We start from the raw sequence: 19,916 nt of genomic DNA on the forward strand, positions 1-19,916 counted from the left end.
CAATGTTATCCAGAGATGCCTCATAGAGGAATTAAAGCCCTTTTTGCATGCTTTCAATGCGTTTTAGTAGATGTAGCACAGTAATATTCTCCTGGACATCTATATGTAGGGTATTGGCCCAAAGTAAGTGCCCTAGGAATTGAAGCCATCACTACAGCTGACTATACAACAGTTCTAGAGAAAATGTGAAGGTTTTAAAATAACCTTTCATTTTACTATCCATAGGATCTCTCAAATGGATAGTACCAAGATAATATCATCTTCCAAAGGGGTAGTGGTCCTGGCTGAAATGCTGGTTATTACCGAATCAACTTTAGGGCCTGAAATCCATTTGCAGCTCATTAACCTGGAAAGGATAGATGCAATTAAATGTATTAATGTTAATCTGACATTTATCCAGTTCCTTAAAAATAAAATATTTCACCACCTGGTGTACTGGGAAAACTCTACACTTCTTGAAATGTTCATCTTGCAATGAAGAGGGGACTGGTGTCTCATCAATGCCCATGGTTCCATGGTTCTCTTAAATCTCCCGGACTCACTGCTAGAGGAACAATTTTAATCAGCAAAGGTCCAACAGGTTCCCATGCAGACCGACCCAGAGGCTCTCTTCATCCCCTGTATGGCATGCAAATCCTCCCTGGTGAGAAAAGTGTCCTGCATTACATAGTAACATAATTAATGAGTCAGAAAAAAGATACTAGTCCTTCAAGTTCAACCTATTTTGAATCTCCTCGATCCCTATCTTATATTTGAAATTGATCTAGCTGAAGCAACCACCAATCTGTTTCAATCGGGAAAAATCCCTCCTGACCCAATATTGCAGCCTTTTTTCTCCATGGATACACTACTATCCTTCATCCTTGGTAACCCTGGATACCATTTTCCACTAAAACCATTTTTTGAACATATCAACTAATCTGCCATTACAACCTTCCCTGGCAGTGAATTCCATATCTTGACTGCCCTTACTGTAAAGAACCCCTTCCTTTGCTGGTTGTGAAACTCCCTCTCCTCTAACCTTAGGGGGTGACCATGTGTCCTGTGTACAGTCCTTGGGACAACTCTCTGTTCCCTATTTCCCAACCAGTTTTCAACCCAAGTACAAATATTTTCTCCTAGACCCAGTTCCCTTACTTTGTAAACCAACCTCTTGTGTGGCACTGTATCAAAGGCCATTGCAAAATCGAAGTAGACCACATCTACTGTGCTACCCTGGTCTAAGATCTCAATAACTTACTTGTAGAAACTAAATACATTAGTTTGACATGACCTATCCTCAAAAATCCATGCTGATTCCCCGCTAATAATCTTATTATGCACCAAGTAATCCTGAATACTATGCCTTAATATACCTTCCAGTAGTTTCCCCACTATTGAAGTGAGGCTTACAGGTCTATAAGTCCCTGATTGTGATCTCATTCCCTTTTTAAACAAAGTCACCACATCTGCTATTCGCCAATCCCTTGGTACTGAGCCTTATGAAATTGAATCTATGAAAATGAATAATAACGGTCTAGCTATTTTTTGAGTTTAGCTCCATAAGAACCCTTGGGTGTATGCCATCTGCACCTGGAGCTTTATTTATTTTAATTTATTCAGTTGCCTTTGGACTTCTTTCTTTATCAGCCAAGAATTAATTAATGGTACGGTTGCATTTCCATTTTTATGTATTATTCCTCCCATTTGTTTCTCTCAAGTAAATACTGAAGAAAAGAAAGTGTTTAATACCTCTGCTTTTTTCTTATTATCATTAATCAATCCCCCCATCTCACTTCTTAGGGGTCCTATATTGTCTTTTATAATCCTTTTGCCATTTATATACTTAAAAAACTTTTTAGGGTTTGTCTTACTTTCTTTTGCAACATGTTTTTCATTTTCTAATTTAGCCAGTCTAATTTCCTTTTTGCATGTTTTATTACATTTCTTGTAGATAACGAAGGACTCCTCAAACATAAACAATTTAAATGGACGCCTCTTCCTTTTCATCCCTTACCTTTTTATTTAACCACATAGGTTTAGACTTGATTCTGTTACATTTGTATCCCATAGGAATGAACTTATACGTGTATGTTTCCAACAACATTTTAAAGACAGCCCATTTTTCTTCTCTATTTTTTCCTTCAAAAACTGTCCCAGTCTATGCTCTTTATAGACTCCTTTAGCATATTAAAATTTGCATTTCTAAACTTTAAAGTCCTAGTTGATTCCTTATACCGTTGCTTCTGGAAACCAATTTTAAATGAGACCATATTATGATCACTGTTTCCTAAGTGCTCCTTTACTTGTATATTTGATATTACATCCACATTATTTGTTATTACTAGGTCCAGTATAGTCCAGTTTCTAGTTGGTTCTTCTACTATTTGGGACATGTAATGATCTTTTAGCGTATTTAGAAATCTGTTGTCCCTAGTTGTACCACAAGTCTCAGTACTCCAATCAATGTCCGGATAATTAAAATCCCCCATAATTAAAATGTGACCTAATTGTGTAGCCTTTTCAATTTGCTGTAAGAGTTTCTAAATCATACTAATATTTGTCAGTTTATAGCATGTCCCTATCAGCAGCTTCTCTAAACTTTTTCCTCCAATGAATATTTCCACCCACAATGCCTCTATATTATCACCAATACCCTTGTAAATAACTTCCTGTATACTTGGTTTTAACACTGGTTTCATATAAAGACATACTCATCCTCCCCTTTAATTTACCTTATCTCTCCTGAAGAGAGTATAGCCCTCCAAGTAGACTGCCCAGTCATGTGCATCATCCCATCATGTCTCAGTAATACTCATATCATATTGCTTGTTCATTGCTACTAATTCTAACTCCCCCATCTTACCTGTGAGGCTTCTTGCATTTACAAGCATACATTTAAGTCTATTTCCCCCCTTTCAGTAATCCTTTTTGCTTTGATATGACTGTTTTTCTTATTGGCTTTAACAAGGGCATATCCTTATCGGCTATGCTTCCCATTCCCCCCTCTCCACCCCTTGTTAAATTAATGTCTATCCCGTCAATACCTGCTTGCTCCTCCCCTCCCTTAAGCCTAGTTTATTGACTCCATATTTTCAGTTGGGGGCCAAAAACACCCAAGAAATTACAGACAGACATGAACAACCACTACCTGAAGTGAAAGACTAGAGCAAACCAAATGAGATGGTGAAAAGTGACAGCTGGATGTTAGGAGCCACGGCACTGTCCATACCCGCCGCGGCTCACTCTCCTCTGTCCCTGGCATCACGGCCGTCTTCTTGACGACCGGGACGTCACTTCCGTCTTCTTGACGACCGGGGCGTCACTTCCGGCCCAACTGTTCTAGGGCAACGGCCGTACTGCCACGTCCGGCGGGGAAATGAGCCAGGCACGTGCAGAGTAAATCATTTATTATCAGCCTCCTGGGGCTGATTAGGCTAGGCTGGGCTGCTCTGCTTCCATTGGCTGCTCTAGGTATTTAAGGCAAGGAGGACTGGAGCTCCCTGCCGGTTATAGCATTTGCAGTCCTGTGCTGTTGCAGACCTGCTGTTGGTCTCTGGTTTGCCTGATCTCCTGTTGTGATCCTTGCCTGTACCTTGTATCTTACCAGTTTGCCTGTTGCCCTGACCTTTTGGCTTGAAGACTGGACTCTGCTGTTTCGCTTGTGACCCTGACCTCTGCTTTGATACCGATTTGCCTGTCTGCTATGAACCCCTGACCTCGGCCTGTCTCTGATCACCTACTCCAGTCTGGGCTAGTGTCTCCGGTTCCATCTGCGCTGCGAGCATCGTTGATGAGCTTTTACTACACTTAGCTTAAGACCTGGGGGCATCCAAGTACCTGTGAGCACATAAAGCTCTATGGGAATGGCGGCTACTAAAAGTGAAGACCTCAACACTATCCGCTCTAAAAGCTCATCTTGGTAGTCACAGGCCCTAACACTGGATTGAGTCTTTTGAGGCTTATATTTGGTCAGATGAATGGTAGGGGACAAACCCTATGAAATAAGTAAATCTGAGTTAAACAGCTTGATATATAAGAACAAACGTTTAAATAGACCCCTGAAAGGTCATTAATTGTTGGGGCTGTATTTGTTAACTTGCGGGTAAGATGTACAGTGTACTTATGAAAATATAAGCACAAGTCTAGTTGTGCAAAATACTTAAAACATAATTTTTGTAAAACTCTCCAGGTTTTATATTCTTGCAGGGATTTAAACTCTGGCTTTCCACATTCTGATTCTGCCGTTTGAACAACAGCAAGTAGACAATGATCAAAATAAGATGGTACTAACCCAGTAGAGCTAAATCCAGGGGAACTGGGGCTCATCAGCTCAAGACCATTATCTACATTTTGCACTTATATAAACATTACATCAGGTTACATCAGGAAGCTCAGCGGAAAAGGACAAAGAAAAGGGTGGAGGAGCACTAATTGCTAAATGTGCAATGCACCCAGATGCAAAAACAAGATTTTGTTTTGTGGAATGTGATTATTTAAATGAGATGCAAGGAGGACGATCCACGTTTAGACAGTCAGAGAATTTTTCCCACTGCAGGGAATTTTACACCTTCGAAATATGGGACAATGTTGTCGCTTTCCAGGAGGACTTCGTACAGAGAAGTGCATTTCTATGGTCTTGCCAACCAATGTGATAAAACATGTGTCAAAATTCTGCTGTCCCCTCACTCTCATGATTATTTTAAGATAGTAATGATGATCATTTAAGTGATATTTTAAGAAAATGGAGCAGCTGAAGATAATGAAGAAGCTGGTTGTAAAGTGTTTGTATAATGGACTATGAAAGTGATGTTATTACTCTTTCCAACATACATCTGACCTGCAAACCCTCAAAAGGTCATGTAGATATTTTTTTCGGGACATTTCCAAAATCTGGAATGAAAGTTTGCTGTGAGAGTGCTCTTTGTTCCATTTGTGGACATAGAAATGTATAGCTCTGCCATATATTTTATGGTTTGTAATTTAACTTTATCGTGTAGGTTATAACTAATTCTTTAACGAAAACTTAAAACCAATGTAGCCCACAAATAGAACACTGGGAATAAGCTGGTTAGGAAGAATGTTATGTCCGAATGGACATGGATTTATGAGAATCACAGAGAATATGCCATTGTGATATTATTCCTATAAGAGACTGCATGCACGGGAAGAGAGAATGCTCTGGACATTTCTTCAAGTGTGATAAAAGCATAAAGCAAATCCCTCTGCACTAGTGACAAAGAAGCCATAGTTACCTCAAGCTCTCAGCCGATGTCTGATTGAATCTAGTCATAGATTAGTTTCGCTCAACCATTTTTTCAGCTGGCTCACCAAGTGTCAGTGTGTCATTGTTCTGGAACCCCAAGTGTCAGTGTGTCATTGTTCTGGGACCCCAAGTGTTAGTGTGCCATTGTTCTGGAACCCCAAGTGTCAGTGTGCCTTTGTTCTGGGACCCCAAGTGTTAGTGTGCCATTGTTCTGGGACCCCAAGTGTTAGTGTGTCATTGTTCTGGAACCCCAAGTGTCAGTGTGCCATTGTTCTGGGACCCTAAGTGTCAGTGTGCCTTTGTTCTGGAACCCTAAGTGTCAGTGTGCCATTGTTCAGGAACCCCAAGTGTCAGTGTGCAATTGTTCGGAGACCCCAAGTGTCAGTGTGCCTTTGTTCTGGGACCCCAAGTGTTAGTGTGCCATTGTTCTGGGACCCCAAGTGTCAGTGTGCCATTGTTCAGGAACCCGAAGTGTCAGTGTGCAATTGTTCGGGGACCCCAAGTGTCAGTGTGCCTTTGTTCTGGAACCCTAAGTGTCAGTGTGCCATTGTTCAGGAACCCCAAGTGTCAGTGTGCAATTGTTCGGAGACCCCAAGTGTCAGTGTGCCTTTGTTCTGGGACCCCAAGTGTTAGTGTGCCATTGTTCTGGGACCCCAAGTGTTAGTGTGTCATTGTTCTGGAACCCCAAGTGTCAGTGTGCCATTGTTCAGGAACCCCAAGTGTCAGTGTGCCATTGTTCTAGAACCCCAAGTGTCAGTGCGCCATTGTTCTGGGACCCCAAGTGTTAGTGTGTCATTGTTCTGGAACCCCAAGTGTCAGTGTGCCATTGTTCAGGAACCCCAAGTGTCAGTGTGCAATTGTTCAGGGACCCCAAGTGTCAGTGTGCCTTTGTTCTGGGACCCCAAGTGTTAGTGTGCCATTGTTCTGGGACCCCAAGTGTTAGTGTGTCATTGTTCTGGAACCCCAAGTGTCAGTGTGCCATTGTTCAGGAACCCCAAGTGTCAGTGTGCCTTTGTTCTGGGACCCCAAGTGTTAGTGTGCCATTGTTCTGGGACCCCAAGTGTTAGTGTGTCATTGTTCTGGAACCCCAAGTGTCAGTGTGCCATTGTTCTGGGACCCCAAGTGTTAGTGTGTCATTGTTCTGGAACCCCAAGTGTCAGTGTGCCATTGTTCAGGAACCCCAAGTGTCAGTGTGCCATTGTTCTAGAACCCCAAGTGTCAGTGTGCCTTTGTTCTGGGACCCCAAGTGTCAGTGTGCCATTATTTTGTGGCTCCAAAAGAAGCGCTTTCCAATAGAATGTAATGGCTATCTAGAATCAGGGCACCACATACACAGACTCCAGGTGGTGCCATGTAAATAGTGCAGTAGGTACTTTAAATAGTCTGAAATGACAATAATAAAATGCAGTACAATAAATGTGTTTTAAATGTGTTTATCACTACGATCTTACAACTTGCTCTAATTTTACTTCCATTTTACCACCTATATGCAGTCTATTATTGATAATATGTTGAAAATCGGTTACATAAGCACTGTATCTGCCCCCACCTGATAAATAATCCAGGAACATATCTGAATCACCTGCAGTTCTCTGATCTCTCAGGAATATGTTGGAATTCTATAGCTCTTACAAGCTGTGTAATAGCTGATTCTCACTTTCATCAACTGCCTTTTAATAACTTATTGATCCGTCAGTCACTGACCCACAATGTGATATAACACTGGGCCCTGCATTATCACATGAAGCCAGTCATGTATGACAATGACTTTCCCAGTGCCATGACTCTTCCTTTCCATATTAGAGATAACTACTGACAATCACTGCTCTGAGACTGGCACACACATTGCCTGAGGCATGCAGTGGCTGGGGGTCAGCATAGGTATGAAAGGTCACATATATAGGCAGTATAAACTGGAACAGGATCTCAGCCTCAGGATATTGTAACGGACAGAAGTCCCTGCGCTATAAGAAGAAAGTGTAAAAAAAACATACTGGTTCCCCCTTCACACAGCAATTTCTCAATACAATATGGTATTTGGCTTCCATGTAAAAAATGTCAGTGTATTTAAATAAGAAAACCCATAAATTTTTCCCAAATTTGGTGTGATAGGTTCATTTACACTAGTACCTCTGGTCTCAACCAACCGCCTGACCAAATTTAGAATATCTCGGCCCTCTTCCTGTAGGCTGAAAGCCGCATAATATTCCACATTGTCTGTCCCCGGTCTCGGGTTCGGTCTCAACCCCTCCTCTTTCCCCCTCCTACTCCCCCCGGCTTCCCCTTTAACTACCTTATATATCGGCACACTACCGCACATCTCTTTTCGGTTACTCAATAGCTTCCTGATATTGTGTCCTGTCTACGTATCTATATTATGTCGGCACCCCAATTGGGTGTGTTCTTTTTATACCTGCTTACATTTCATGATGTTTTTGTTTCTGTCCTCTTTCAACTATGTTGAATATTTATATATGGTGTGACAAAGATTTTACAAATAAAGTTTTGAAGAAAAAAAAAATATTATTAAAAAAAACATACCGGTAAATTTCACCCTTATTGTTATGTCCAATGGTACGTGGGTATGTCATACCGCCACTTCTCCTACTGCCTTCATTGTAACACTATCAAATTCCAGTCACTTCTATTATATATAATAAAGGTGCAGGAGTGCGAACATAGAAGAATAAAGACGCTGGACGAAGAGACCTCTGCAATCACAAAAAGGAAGCTGACGAGGATGGAAGAAACCAGTTTCTCCAATCAAGAGAAGCATGGAATAGAAAAAAGGGCGACGCCGGATGGAGAAACTTAAGAAGATGAAAACAAGCCGAAGGTCTGTTACCTGCGTGGAGCAGGAATGTATGGTTCCTGTGCTCTGCTTCCTGATCAAATCCCACCTATGTCGGGCACATGGCCTGTGGTCCTTTGGTGTATTTCCTTAGTGCTTATTTCAGCCGCATTATTTCAGCCGCATTGTATAGTCAAGCTTAGAAGCCTGTGGCACCAGTATCAGGCGTACAGGCCTGTGGGCACATTATACAGGAATAGCCTGTGGGCCAAAGTAAATTCAGGCACTAAGCCTGTGGAGACAAACTTGACACTAGGCCTGTAATCAGTAGGAGGCAGCCCTGTGTTTGACAGTCCATGCCCGGTTTTATCCCATTGCCCTTTAATCCCTAGATGGCCATTTTGTGTCTTATAGACCTGTAGAGTCACCTCCATTGTGCTGTTGCTCGCAACTGCCAGGCCCCCATTAAAGGTAGGCTTTTGGTATCAGATATATTATAGGTATGAGCACCTGTTAGATAGAAAGGTAATCTGATTTATCATCATCATCATCATCAGTTATTTATATAGCGCCAACATATTCCGTAGCGCTTTACAATTGGGGACAAACGTAATAAACTAATAAACAAACTGGGTAAAACAGACAAAGAGGTGAGAAGGCCCTGCTCGCAAGCTTACAATCTATGGGACAATGGGAGATTGACACATGAGGTTAAGTATACATTTTGCATCTTGGCCCAGCCAGACTGCAAAGGTAGGGTGACTCATAAGCTAATTTATATGATATTTGTACTTGAAACAGGTGACCTTATTATTATTATATCATCCAAATGTTCCTGTGACGGATACATATTTGGATAAAACCTCTACTAACAGAATGGGTAAAACAAAACAAGTTTCAACTAGAATCCAATCACAAAAGATTGTGCCACCTCCCCAAATCCCCATCTCCTAGTCGATCGCCACTACAACTCCAGAACCCATAGTCATCCCTTACCGCTTTATTCCTGAAAACCATGATTGAGCAAAACAATTATGCTATTTAGGTTTCTATTACCAATGTCAAATCTTACCTAAAAGATAATACATCATCATCATCTATTTATTTATATAGCACCATAATTCCGCAGAGCTGCACAGAGAACTCATTTACATGAGTCCCTGCCCCATTGGAGCTTACAATCTAACTCCCCTAACATACACACACACAGACCGAGTGAGACTAAGCGCAATTTAATAGCAGTCAATTAACCTACCAGTATGTTTTTGGAGTGTGGGAGGAAACCGGAGCACCCGGAGGAAACCCACGCAAACACGGGGAGAACATACAAACTCCTCACAGATAAGGCCATGGTCAGGAATCAAACTCATGACCCCAGTGCTGTAAGGCAGAAGTGCTAACTTCTATTACCAATGTCATATCTTACTTAAAAGATTATACATAACATATCACCTTACTTGCGCAGAGGACTAGTGACCATGAGGAATCACTCACCAGCCTACAAAACACAATGCTACCCTAGGGAAACATAGTTAATGCTTTGGTTGAAAAAACTGACAACCTGGAAAATTTGCAGTACACGCAATAATCTCCGGTTCATAGCAATATCTGCATCTATGAAGGGTGTCGACGTCTTAGATTTTCTCCAGGGGGATGTGACTAGAGCTTTGGGGACTATTGTGAAAACCAATCCAGTCATCACTGAATAAACTCATAGGTTGGGCCCAGAGATGAGGGGAGAAAAACTGAGGCCAGTGATAGTGAAATTCTTAAACTACAAAGATAAAGAAACTAATCTATACTCATATAGGAGAATCTATGACTTTTCAGTTAGAGAGCAGATTCTTATTTATCAAGATTTTTCAGCAAATATATCCTGAAAAAGGAAGGAATTTCCCCCATTGTGTAAACTCATATTTGATAATCACATTCAATTTGCCTTAATGTGCCAGCCAAGCTTATCATCACAGATAATGGCCAAACACATATCTTAATGACAATCCGGGGTTCATCAATCGCATCACAGACAAAACAACAACTAGGTCACCTAATAAATAGGACAAGTTAATGTTACAACTATTTGTTTTTGTTTATGTTTCTGTTCAGTCTTTATTCATTACTTTCCACAGATTTGTTAGCATGGTGAACATTAACCCCGACATTGGAGTAACATTTGGTAATTGTCTTTAACATGAGTTTTCTGAAGAAGACAAGGTCAGCCTTGAGTTCATGTACCAAGAGGAAAACTAAAGAATGCTTTCTGGTGGAATTGAGACCCTTGACACTGAGAGAAACTATTACATGATTCCTTATGAGGATTAGAAGGGAGAAGCAAGAGGGGGTGATAGGTAGGGAAGGCAAGGAGAATTGGGGAAGATGAGGAAAAGTGATTGAATGGTAGGTGTTGGGGGAGACACCTACTCTCAAAGAAACTGCTTTGAAGTGATGATATACTTTTGGGCGTTGGCACCCCTGAGGTTGAGGTTCAGTTGAGGGATGGAGTGAAAAACCAAGTAATATAGATTACAATAATCTATATGGGTTATGGGGGAGGTGAAGGATGGCTCTAGTAGGGGGAGAAGATCCCATAGTCCCAGGCATGTCCCATTAAAGGACGCAAGAACTGCCCGACAGTGTTGAGAGGGTAAGTTATTACATATGAATCATAATCCAATCCATTGCTATCCCACTGGGGTGAAATTGACAATCAATTTATCCACTAATATTTATGGCTGACATAAGTGGAAAAAAGGTACAGCGAGTGGTAAATTCAAGACAGAACATCACTAATACTTGTTCATATAGTTACTTGTAATAAACAAAACTGAATAAATTATCCTTCGAAACATCGCTCTTGGGCTTTAGGCAAAAGGGTCCAGGTCACCCTCCCAAGCTTAACAGTGGATATCATAATGTCCGAAATAAGTACAGAAAATACGACAGTGTAAATAGATTTTCCTGTGTAATTAACTCAGGTATGTGCCTGAGCATTCTTAGTTTTGAAATCTTTATTGCTTTTATTTAGATTTTAGCTCCTCCAATTCTCTGCTCAGATAGTTGAAGAGCCTATTGGCTTTGGGTTTATGCCGCTGGAAGTATTCTTGGCACTTTTCCAGAACGGATGTGGGGGAAGTGAGGGCATTCAGCTCTGATTTAATTATTATTATTGCCTTTTGTAGCTCAACTTTAAATGAGTGTGCGAGGTCTGTTATACGGAATGGCAGAGCTAAAATATCTCTTTTGTTTACAGGGGCTATGTCTGTCAATACATATTGGTCGGCTGTGCCACGTGGTGAAGGTTTCATCTCTGTAGGCCTGGTTTGCTCTGGCAAGTGAAGTATTGATAGACCTCCGAGGAGGATCCCTTTTTAGCAGATTCCCCCTGCATGTCAGTAGGTTATCACGGTGGCGTGCTGTCCTGCAGATTGCTAAATATCCGTTAATTGCCCAGGGTGGTAGTAGGAACTCATCTACACCTCCATGTGTTAAGTGCATCCCACATGATTGCCACCAGCAAATATTTAGGACATTTTTACATAGTCTAGTTATATTTTGTTCAGGGAAATGTATAAGTACTTTTACAGGAGTCCATAAACCAAAAGGTATAAAACACTGAAATGTAGAGATGTGACACATAAAATAAAGACAAAGCCAATGTCTGCTCACACTCAGGACCTGTTTAAGACATGAATAAGTGTCCAATGAGCAGTGTTTCAAGAAAGTTAAAAACATCAATGAAAGGAAGATTCAACTGCAAAAGCAGCAGGACTCTGAAGAAACATTATTTTACTTTTCCTTATGACGAACCCTAAAGCCACAAAATGTTACATGAAAAAACATGAAAATTGTGATAGGTTCATGCATCAGGAAGATGTGCTGTGTCTCTACATTGTGTCCAGACAATTTTTCATGCATTTAATGTGTATAATCTGACATTATGTTTCACTAAAGTCTGTCCGTTTTAATACTTAATACTAGTATAGACATTACTCTGAGCCTCGGCAGTTCTGGTTTCAGTAATAACAGACACAGTGAAAACTACATTCTGGTGCAGATGTGTCTCTATATGAACAGGAAACAATGTAAAAAAGAAGAGGTGCCAGGATAGTGTAGCCTTCCAGAATGTATAAACAATGTTCATAAATGTAGTCATTAAGGACAGCAAGGCAAACAAATGGAGTACATTTTCTTCTGGACAAACCATGTTACAACACAAGGGGTGCAAATAAGTTTATTATTTTGCATGTACTGAAAATACTGGCTGCTCTTTCATGTAGCACAAATACTTGATAGCTTTATTTTATATATATATTTAGGACATGCCATATCCCAACTATAAATCTGTCCCAATTTATATTTACCTCCCCCTCCAATGCAACATGGTTTTGCCAAGGTGCAGAGTTACTCCTTGTTTTTGCTTTTCTCTCCTTAATGACTCAGGCCCAATATGGTTATGAGAGTATATAAAATAAATTTTATCTGTAAATCTGTTGTTTTTAAACATGAATAAGCATGCACCCTCTTTCTGTCCTTATTTGTGTAAAAGTCCGGTTTGGAATCAGTGGCCTGATTCATTAAGGCAAACTAATCGAATGTATTGTGCGTTTATTAAAAAGATGCATGTAATCCATGAAATACATTTATCATGATGTTATTAATGTTTACTGTACATAAAATGCATTTGAACGGTTGCGATTGATTGTAAACACATGCTAGAGCATCCATACGCGGCTGTCATCACTATCACCTAATCTGTAGCTGCTGCGAGTTATGCCACATACAATGACGTACCTTAGAAATGCCCAAAGCTTGAATCAGACAGTGCTGCTTTTACTGTATGTTGTGCATACGCCCCTCCCCCTCCTCGTTCTCTCCCTGAAATTGTATGATCTCAGAAATGTCCCTTGCATTTGAAGATGAATTAGATGTATTTGTGATCACTGGTGTATAGTCCGTTTCTGGGTATGCGCAGTGCAAGTTAACACAAAATATAGCAGGTATCAGCATTTACATTCCTTAATGAACCAGGCTCACTATTTCTACAATAAATATATGAGATATTACACTAGGAAACACTTCTCTTTTACAGTGTTATAAAAATAAGGTTTAAAAGTGGAACAGAAGGTGCAGGATTTCTTATGTTAGAAACAACTATTTTGTAAATTTCATTTGTATGAATATTGTTCACACATTCAGAAGGGCTTCACTATCAGGGCACCTCAACTTTATTTATTTTAACTATTTTCTAGTTATCTATGACCTGAGATGTGTGGATCTGAAAGAAGGATGTTTACTATATTTTATTATTTCTCAATAGCACACTAGCACCAGACAATTCTTTAGCTACACATGTGTCTCTATATGAGCTTGAGCATAGCTACTACCTGTGCATCAGGGGCTGGCTGGGCAGCTGGAGGGCAACCGTCCCACGGGCCGGTCCCATACGGGGCTACCTAGGGCTGGATTATTGGGCTATCTGCATTTTTTCCTTTAAAAAGCAACCCAACTGTTGTGCATAGACCTGAAATGTGTATAAAGCTGGGTACACACTACAGGTTTTTCATCCGATTATCTGTAGAGTGTGTGCGGCATCACAATAGTTTCAGCAGATGCTTATGACAGACTAAAATCACAGATCAAAAGGTAAATCGTGTAGGTGTGCACACATGAATCAGCATTCTCATTGGGGTTTTCAGTCGTTGGTAAAATCGTTACAGAAATCACATTGGAAGAGATTTTCTGTAGTGTCTACCCAGTTTTACTCACAGGTATAGAGCAGCCTAAACACTACCTGGCTACAGTACACTTCCCTCTCCTCATGAACTAACCAGGATCTTAGTTTAGAAGTAGGATCAAGGGTTATAGAGGGTGTCACACAGTACAAACATCTTAATAATCCCACCAGAAAGAATTGCACATGGCAGGATACATCCAGGTTAGTGAGGTCTAGCTTCCTTACAGCCTGCTTATTAGACTAGTACGTCCACCATGTGAGATTTGTGCACTTATATTGGTCCATTGGAAAAGCCTGTGCTAATCATTTACAAACTCTTACTCACACACCTGCCAGTTTCTGTTATTCATATTCGCACAAAAGGATATCAGACAGAAAAGTAAAATGACATAATAAAGCAATATGGTCTTTCAGTATAAGCGGATATGACACGTACCTGATGTGGGAGACTTGCAGCGATCCAGTTCCAGAGACACAGGACTGTCTGTGAGTTCTGTCAGACCTACAAGTAAAACACTCACATTAAAATAACGACAAGATGCTGCAGGCTGCAGAACTCGTCCCCCGGGGACCCTTCAGCTTGGAGTGATTTTATCATTCACTGAATAAAACCATCATGTGCACAAGAAATCACTATTCTCTTTTCAATGTTTGCAGAAAAACAGCATATTCAGCAGCTGACTGGGATCCATCAAGACACCCAGTCCCTGTAGATGGTACAGCGATACATTGTAAGGTGACATCAACTTAAGATAAAGCCAGTAAACATGTATGAGACGTGAAAAATGAAACCTATTTGTTAGACATTGCTACTTGTGTTCAGGTGATGATAACACCGTAGTGTTACCACGTGGTACAGAGATGCTAGGACACAGGCTGCATGATCTGTATCTCACCCAGCTTCACCTCTTCCAATTATGTATTATTATTCAATGGCCATTATCTGACCATGTATACTCAGATTGCCAAAAGACTGGGCCAGGTAACATACATAGAATTCAGTGGATTAAGAAAGAATATGAATAAAATTTTAGGGTGTTAAACGATCTTGCAGCCGTTAACAATAGAATGTTTTATTACTAATGTGCACCTGAGATCCTGCTCGCCGACTGCCATAATCTTCCTTTCTGAGCAAATATCAATCACAGAGAGCCAGGAGCCCCTAGCAGTGCACATATAATCTGTTGGTCATGTGAACGGAACAGACCAGCTGTAAAATGGTCATCGGACATGTATGTGTTTTTCTGAGTATGGATTTGCGTGTGTATTTAGGAATGTTTTGCATACGATCCATGGGGGGTAATAAACACATGTGTTTTATAATGTGTAATCATTTCTAATGATATATATATATTTTGTTAATACAACTTCTAATCTAATATTCAACAAATCCGTGTTTTCTTATTGGTTTCCCATAAAGAATTGGGGAAAGGTCAGGAGACTAAAGCATGTTTAACTGAAATCCATTGCTGCTAAAAAAAATGAATGCATCTCTTCATGCAGGGCTCAGCACTGGTTGTAAGGGTGCACATAACACAAGACAGAGGGCTGTATTGTACCAAGAACAGAATATTAGGCAATGACTGCAAATTTCATGAAATTATCAGCTGGTTTATAGAGTATAATCTAGGAAGGTGATTAAGACTATAAAAACAACCTCAGCTGTGAATAAAATAATAAAAATAAAACTTTCATGCAATGAGGAATGTGTTGTTCACAGAACAAGTAACACAGGTGCTAAACACAAGCTCCAGGCTCAGCCCTTGGAGAACTTACTCTGGTAAGAAGTACGGATCCGTTTCGTTAAATCTGGGTAAAAATTAGACAGGCCACGCATGCAAAAGTTGTCTGTGGAACATGCCAGCGCATCAGCAGATCAGCAGCCGCAGCAGCAGGCAGAGGAAAGAAAGAAAAAACAGTGTGCGGTGAAAGAAGGTGATGTTCATAGCGCTCCACATGAACACTCACCCCCAGTGCGTCAACCAGTCAGGACAGTCGTCTTTGGGAAAACGCGTGTGGTTACTGATGACCGGTGTGCTTAATCGGAATGGTACAAAAGGATGGGGATAGGAAACTTTCATGGTATAATAGTAAATTACACACTATGAGGGCAACATGAGATGTATCCTGGTATTATTCTTCTACTAAGAAAGCTGCAGTACAGTATTACACTATATGCCAATAAATAATACAGGCATAATGGATAATTGTTTGACGGTCATTAAGAAACACACTGGACTGAGCAGGGAATGGAGACCCCGAGTCTGGGAGTATGCAGGAAAAGATATAAAGTTACAGTGGGTCCATTGAGGATTGCAGCCTACGCTGGATTAGTCAGCACAGAGTAGGCTGTCACACAGTGCGCTATATAACGGACATAGCTACACACATCAGTTTGTGACAATATACAGTAACAATTTCCATGCTATTTGTATGAAGATGTTCAGCCAATTCTTCATATCCACACACATTTTCCCAAACAAAAAAATAAATCAAAATAAATATAAAAAACATGTAATGCAGGCAAATCAGTGAAACATATTAAATAAATTGACTAATGCACAATAATTGAGCAGAATAAGCTCCAGAGAGGCACGTGCTGTGTGATTATTGCTGAGTATGTCCCCAGATGTTAAACTGGCTGATGAAGGGTCATTGCTTAGTAGTACATTGCTCTAGCCATTGCTGCTACAGTCATTAATAAGTCATATGTCGCTATTTTGGAAGCAATGTAAAAGTGCCCACTATACCGGGCTGCCAGACATGTAAAAGGAAGCAACATTTCCACCTGTTAGTAAGATAAATATCAGTAACAACTGGACACCGTCCGGATAGCACAGTGATACACACAGGGTCACGCCAGACTGTAGGGTATGAACCTTCCTGGATACCCCGTTATTATAAATGCTGCTTCTACAGTAAGATCTGCACATATTTTGATGAAGCATAATAATATGTCTATTAAACCAGCAGTATCCTGGAATTAAGCTGTGCGTGTATATAAGATTCTCTGAAGTTGCACAATTGTGATCAGACTTGGTCAGAATTAGTATTTCTGTTGGTATGTAAGGAACAATTGTATTTATACAACTGATTAACATTTCACAAAGTCAAAGTGAGATAAGCTGTGGATTAGTCCCCTCTGAATGCACAACAGTAAGGCACACCGGAGGCAGACAGTTTGTGGGCTGAGCCAATAATCATTCACTAGAGATCAGAGATAACATAAGTCAAATGTAGGCAATCATATGCAGCCTATATCACTGGGAAATTCATACCTCCCAACACTGTCCCGGATGTAATCACGCTGCCGCGCACAAAAAAAGTGGCGTGGACGTGCCACATACCCGAGGGCACATACCCCAGGCCACATACCCCAGGGCACACCGCTTCAAGTGCTAGGCGGTCACCACCCTTTCCTAAACCAGCTTTGAGTTGCTGCGCCGCCAGTGTCAGGGGAGCCCGGCACCCATTCACCATGGTGATGCCCTCCTCTCATGGTAAAATGGCTGCCTCTATTGGCGAAGGAACAGGCAGTTGGTCCCTAATTTGTCTCAAAAGTCCTCATTATGCTCCAATTATCAGATCACAACAGAATGATCATATTGATTGAGGTACTTGCATTATGTGCTCCTGGGCTGGATCCTAGATTAGTGTATTAGGTACATCAACTGACAAAGGCAATAAGAGGGTCCAGGCCACATGCTGCTTTCTTCCTGATGTGTGTCACATTATCAGCACAATGTTTCCTAACATCTAATAAAAACAACATTTCCACAGACAGATTTAATAAGTCTGCAAAAAATCTCCTGTTATCAAGTCTGTTTTCCTTTTACATAAAACAGATTTGATTGTACGTCACAGGAGCTCACAGGGTTTGATGGATGAATTCATCCTTGTGTGATAATGCTTTCAGCGTGTAACTGTTGTTGTGTTCTTTCTTTGTGGAGATAGAGAGACAGCGTCCTGTGGCTATGGGCTCAGCCACCCCTGACACAATGCGACCACACAGGAGTACAGCTCAGTATCATACCCACCCTGCCTGGCTGGAGGAGGAATGACCTCCTCTGTACTGCTGGGATTACTAGACATTAATAAGACGTTCGCTCTTGTGTTTGTAGGAGAACGTACAAATAACATCATTTATACAAGAATGTGTAATCCACTATTTCAGTCATTTCCTCTAAGTGATAAGCTAGAGAACTAACCATGATATTTCCCTAAGAACTCACTGAACCCCACAAGATAAAGGGGAGGCACAATGTGACATGTCTCTTATTCCTTTCAGTGTTTAGTAATAATCATATGAACTAAGAAGATGCCTTTCCCCAGTCACACATGAGTGTAACACCATGATATAAGAGTTTATCCTTAGGGCAGCACAGATGTTACATGGGTCACACAAGTGTCACACTGGATTCCTGGAAATAATCTAATCGAAGTAATATTGTTAGTAAGAAGAGCAGATGGCTAGATAGATGAGATTACTGCTGAAATGCAGGGCCAGGGGCTGTGTTGTGAATGTAATACATTTCTCATGCAGCTGTATAATCTCATGCAGGACGGATGGGTAGACAGTAACACTCTTTGCAGCCCATACCTGCAGTGAACTGCTTACTCTTGCGAGGAGAGCGCAGCTGTCGCTGGTACGGGTCGTTGGTCCCATACAAATCAATTGTCCCCATGCTGAGTAAGATGGTTTTCTGAATGTAATCTACAACAGCCAATCCGTTACAGTTTCCAAAGGCAACGCTGAAACAAGTAAATATAAAACACACATCACACTTACATGTTACATCCATGCTCTTGTCATAGTTTCACTTATTATTTAACCACATAAAGTATGTCATGTTAATGTGACACATTAAAAATATAAATACAATAAAAAGCCATTTATGAAAATTCAAAGGTGCAAATGGACAGCGCAGATGCTCTTTCGTGATGTTCTGGTATCACATGGAGACGGTGGCTTCTGCAGGGGAGCACAAGTTTTCTGATGGGAGGAGATGGACATGACTGGAGTAGTACGGATTAGGTGCATGGGAACATAAACATTGTTTGGGAGGGTGAAGATAAGCATATTTAAATTATAGAAGGGTTTGTTTTACCTTCAAAGTACAACGTGCTATTAGCCTAGGGCAGAGTGAAGCATTAATTAGGTCCTGCTGGTATTGTTGCATATACCAGAAGACCAGAGACAACGCATAGATCTAACCTATGAGGAGAATAATCGGCTGGCAGGGTGAACGGGGCTAAACATTACCCAGTATCCTCATAACACAAATGTGCCACATGTAATACAGACAGTCCCAATGTCCCCCAACACACACTCCTGACAACTGGGATGCATGCAACATATATAAAACTCTACTTGTGGATGTAGATTTCCCTGGTATATAAAGTAGCCTATATGTTTACTAGGAAGAGATAAACAGGAACCAGTGAAGTATAGCCAACCCCTTGAGAAAAGAATATCTGTATATAAAAACTATAAAATAACTTGATGAGATCACTGTGCCAGCATTACCGGCCTCAAGTAAAGAATTTTCCCATTAGTAGGTAGACAAAGAGAAAACACCACAAAGGAAAAAGAAGGAAATGAACAAGAACTTGCTGAACCAATAAATGTGGACATTCTAGAACTTCTCCCATGCATGCAGGCGCATCTGGTCAGCGGAAGCCAGATTATCCAAGGATCAGGAAGCAGTGACAGTCTGAGCGGAATGAATGCAAACTAATAAAAGAATTAATCTGCCCGAATGCATATATGATTGAGATAAGGACCAGTGAATGGGCAGCAATTGCTTATTTTGCCAGCACCTGAGCCTCCCTAATTCCTGGGAGAAGTGTCAGAAGCGGAGAGCCCAAATCAAATGTAAATGCTCATTACAAGGGTGCAGATAAAAGGATGAAACCTCTTTGTTGATATGAATGGCATCAACCACCATAAGATGAAATGAAGAGGCCATGGGCAAATTATGTTAACCTCAAGATCCTAAACTGTCCCTTACACAACAAGACCCCAGAAGGAAGGCGTACTGCCAGGTGAAATACTTGTACTGAGGAAGCTCACAGAACTGACAGCTGGCAGAGGACAAGAAGTTCAAGTGACGAAGTCTGGTACTCAATGCAGTTCATAAAAATAA

The 19,916-nt window shown here is 40.9% G+C and overlaps 1 protein-coding gene across 8 annotated transcripts in view; it reads right to left on the minus strand.

Moving 5' to 3' along the window:
- STXBP5L (syntaxin binding protein 5L) overlaps positions 1–19,916 on the minus strand; it is a 280,722-nt gene that overhangs the window by 56,700 nt on the left and 204,106 nt on the right. For 4 of the 8 annotated variants that reach the window (XM_075197465.1, XM_075197461.1, XM_075197463.1 and 1 more), the window contains exons 18-20: positions 18,371–18,522; positions 15,547–15,618; positions 14,207–14,272 (exon numbers count right to left, since the gene is read on the minus strand). In XM_075197465.1, coding sequence (XP_075053566.1) covers positions 14,207–14,272; positions 15,547–15,618; positions 18,371–18,522 — 290 coding nt within the window. The remainder of the gene's footprint in view (positions 1–14,206; positions 14,273–15,546; positions 15,619–18,370; positions 18,523–19,916) is intronic. The other 4 variants (XM_075197467.1, XM_075197464.1, XM_075197466.1 and 1 more) reach the window with 1 other exon arrangement.

Source organism: Mixophyes fleayi, chromosome 2, assembly GCF_038048845.1.
Source record: "Mixophyes fleayi isolate aMixFle1 chromosome 2, aMixFle1.hap1, whole genome shotgun sequence".
Taxonomy (NCBI): Eukaryota; Metazoa; Chordata; class Amphibia; order Anura; family Limnodynastidae; genus Mixophyes; species Mixophyes fleayi.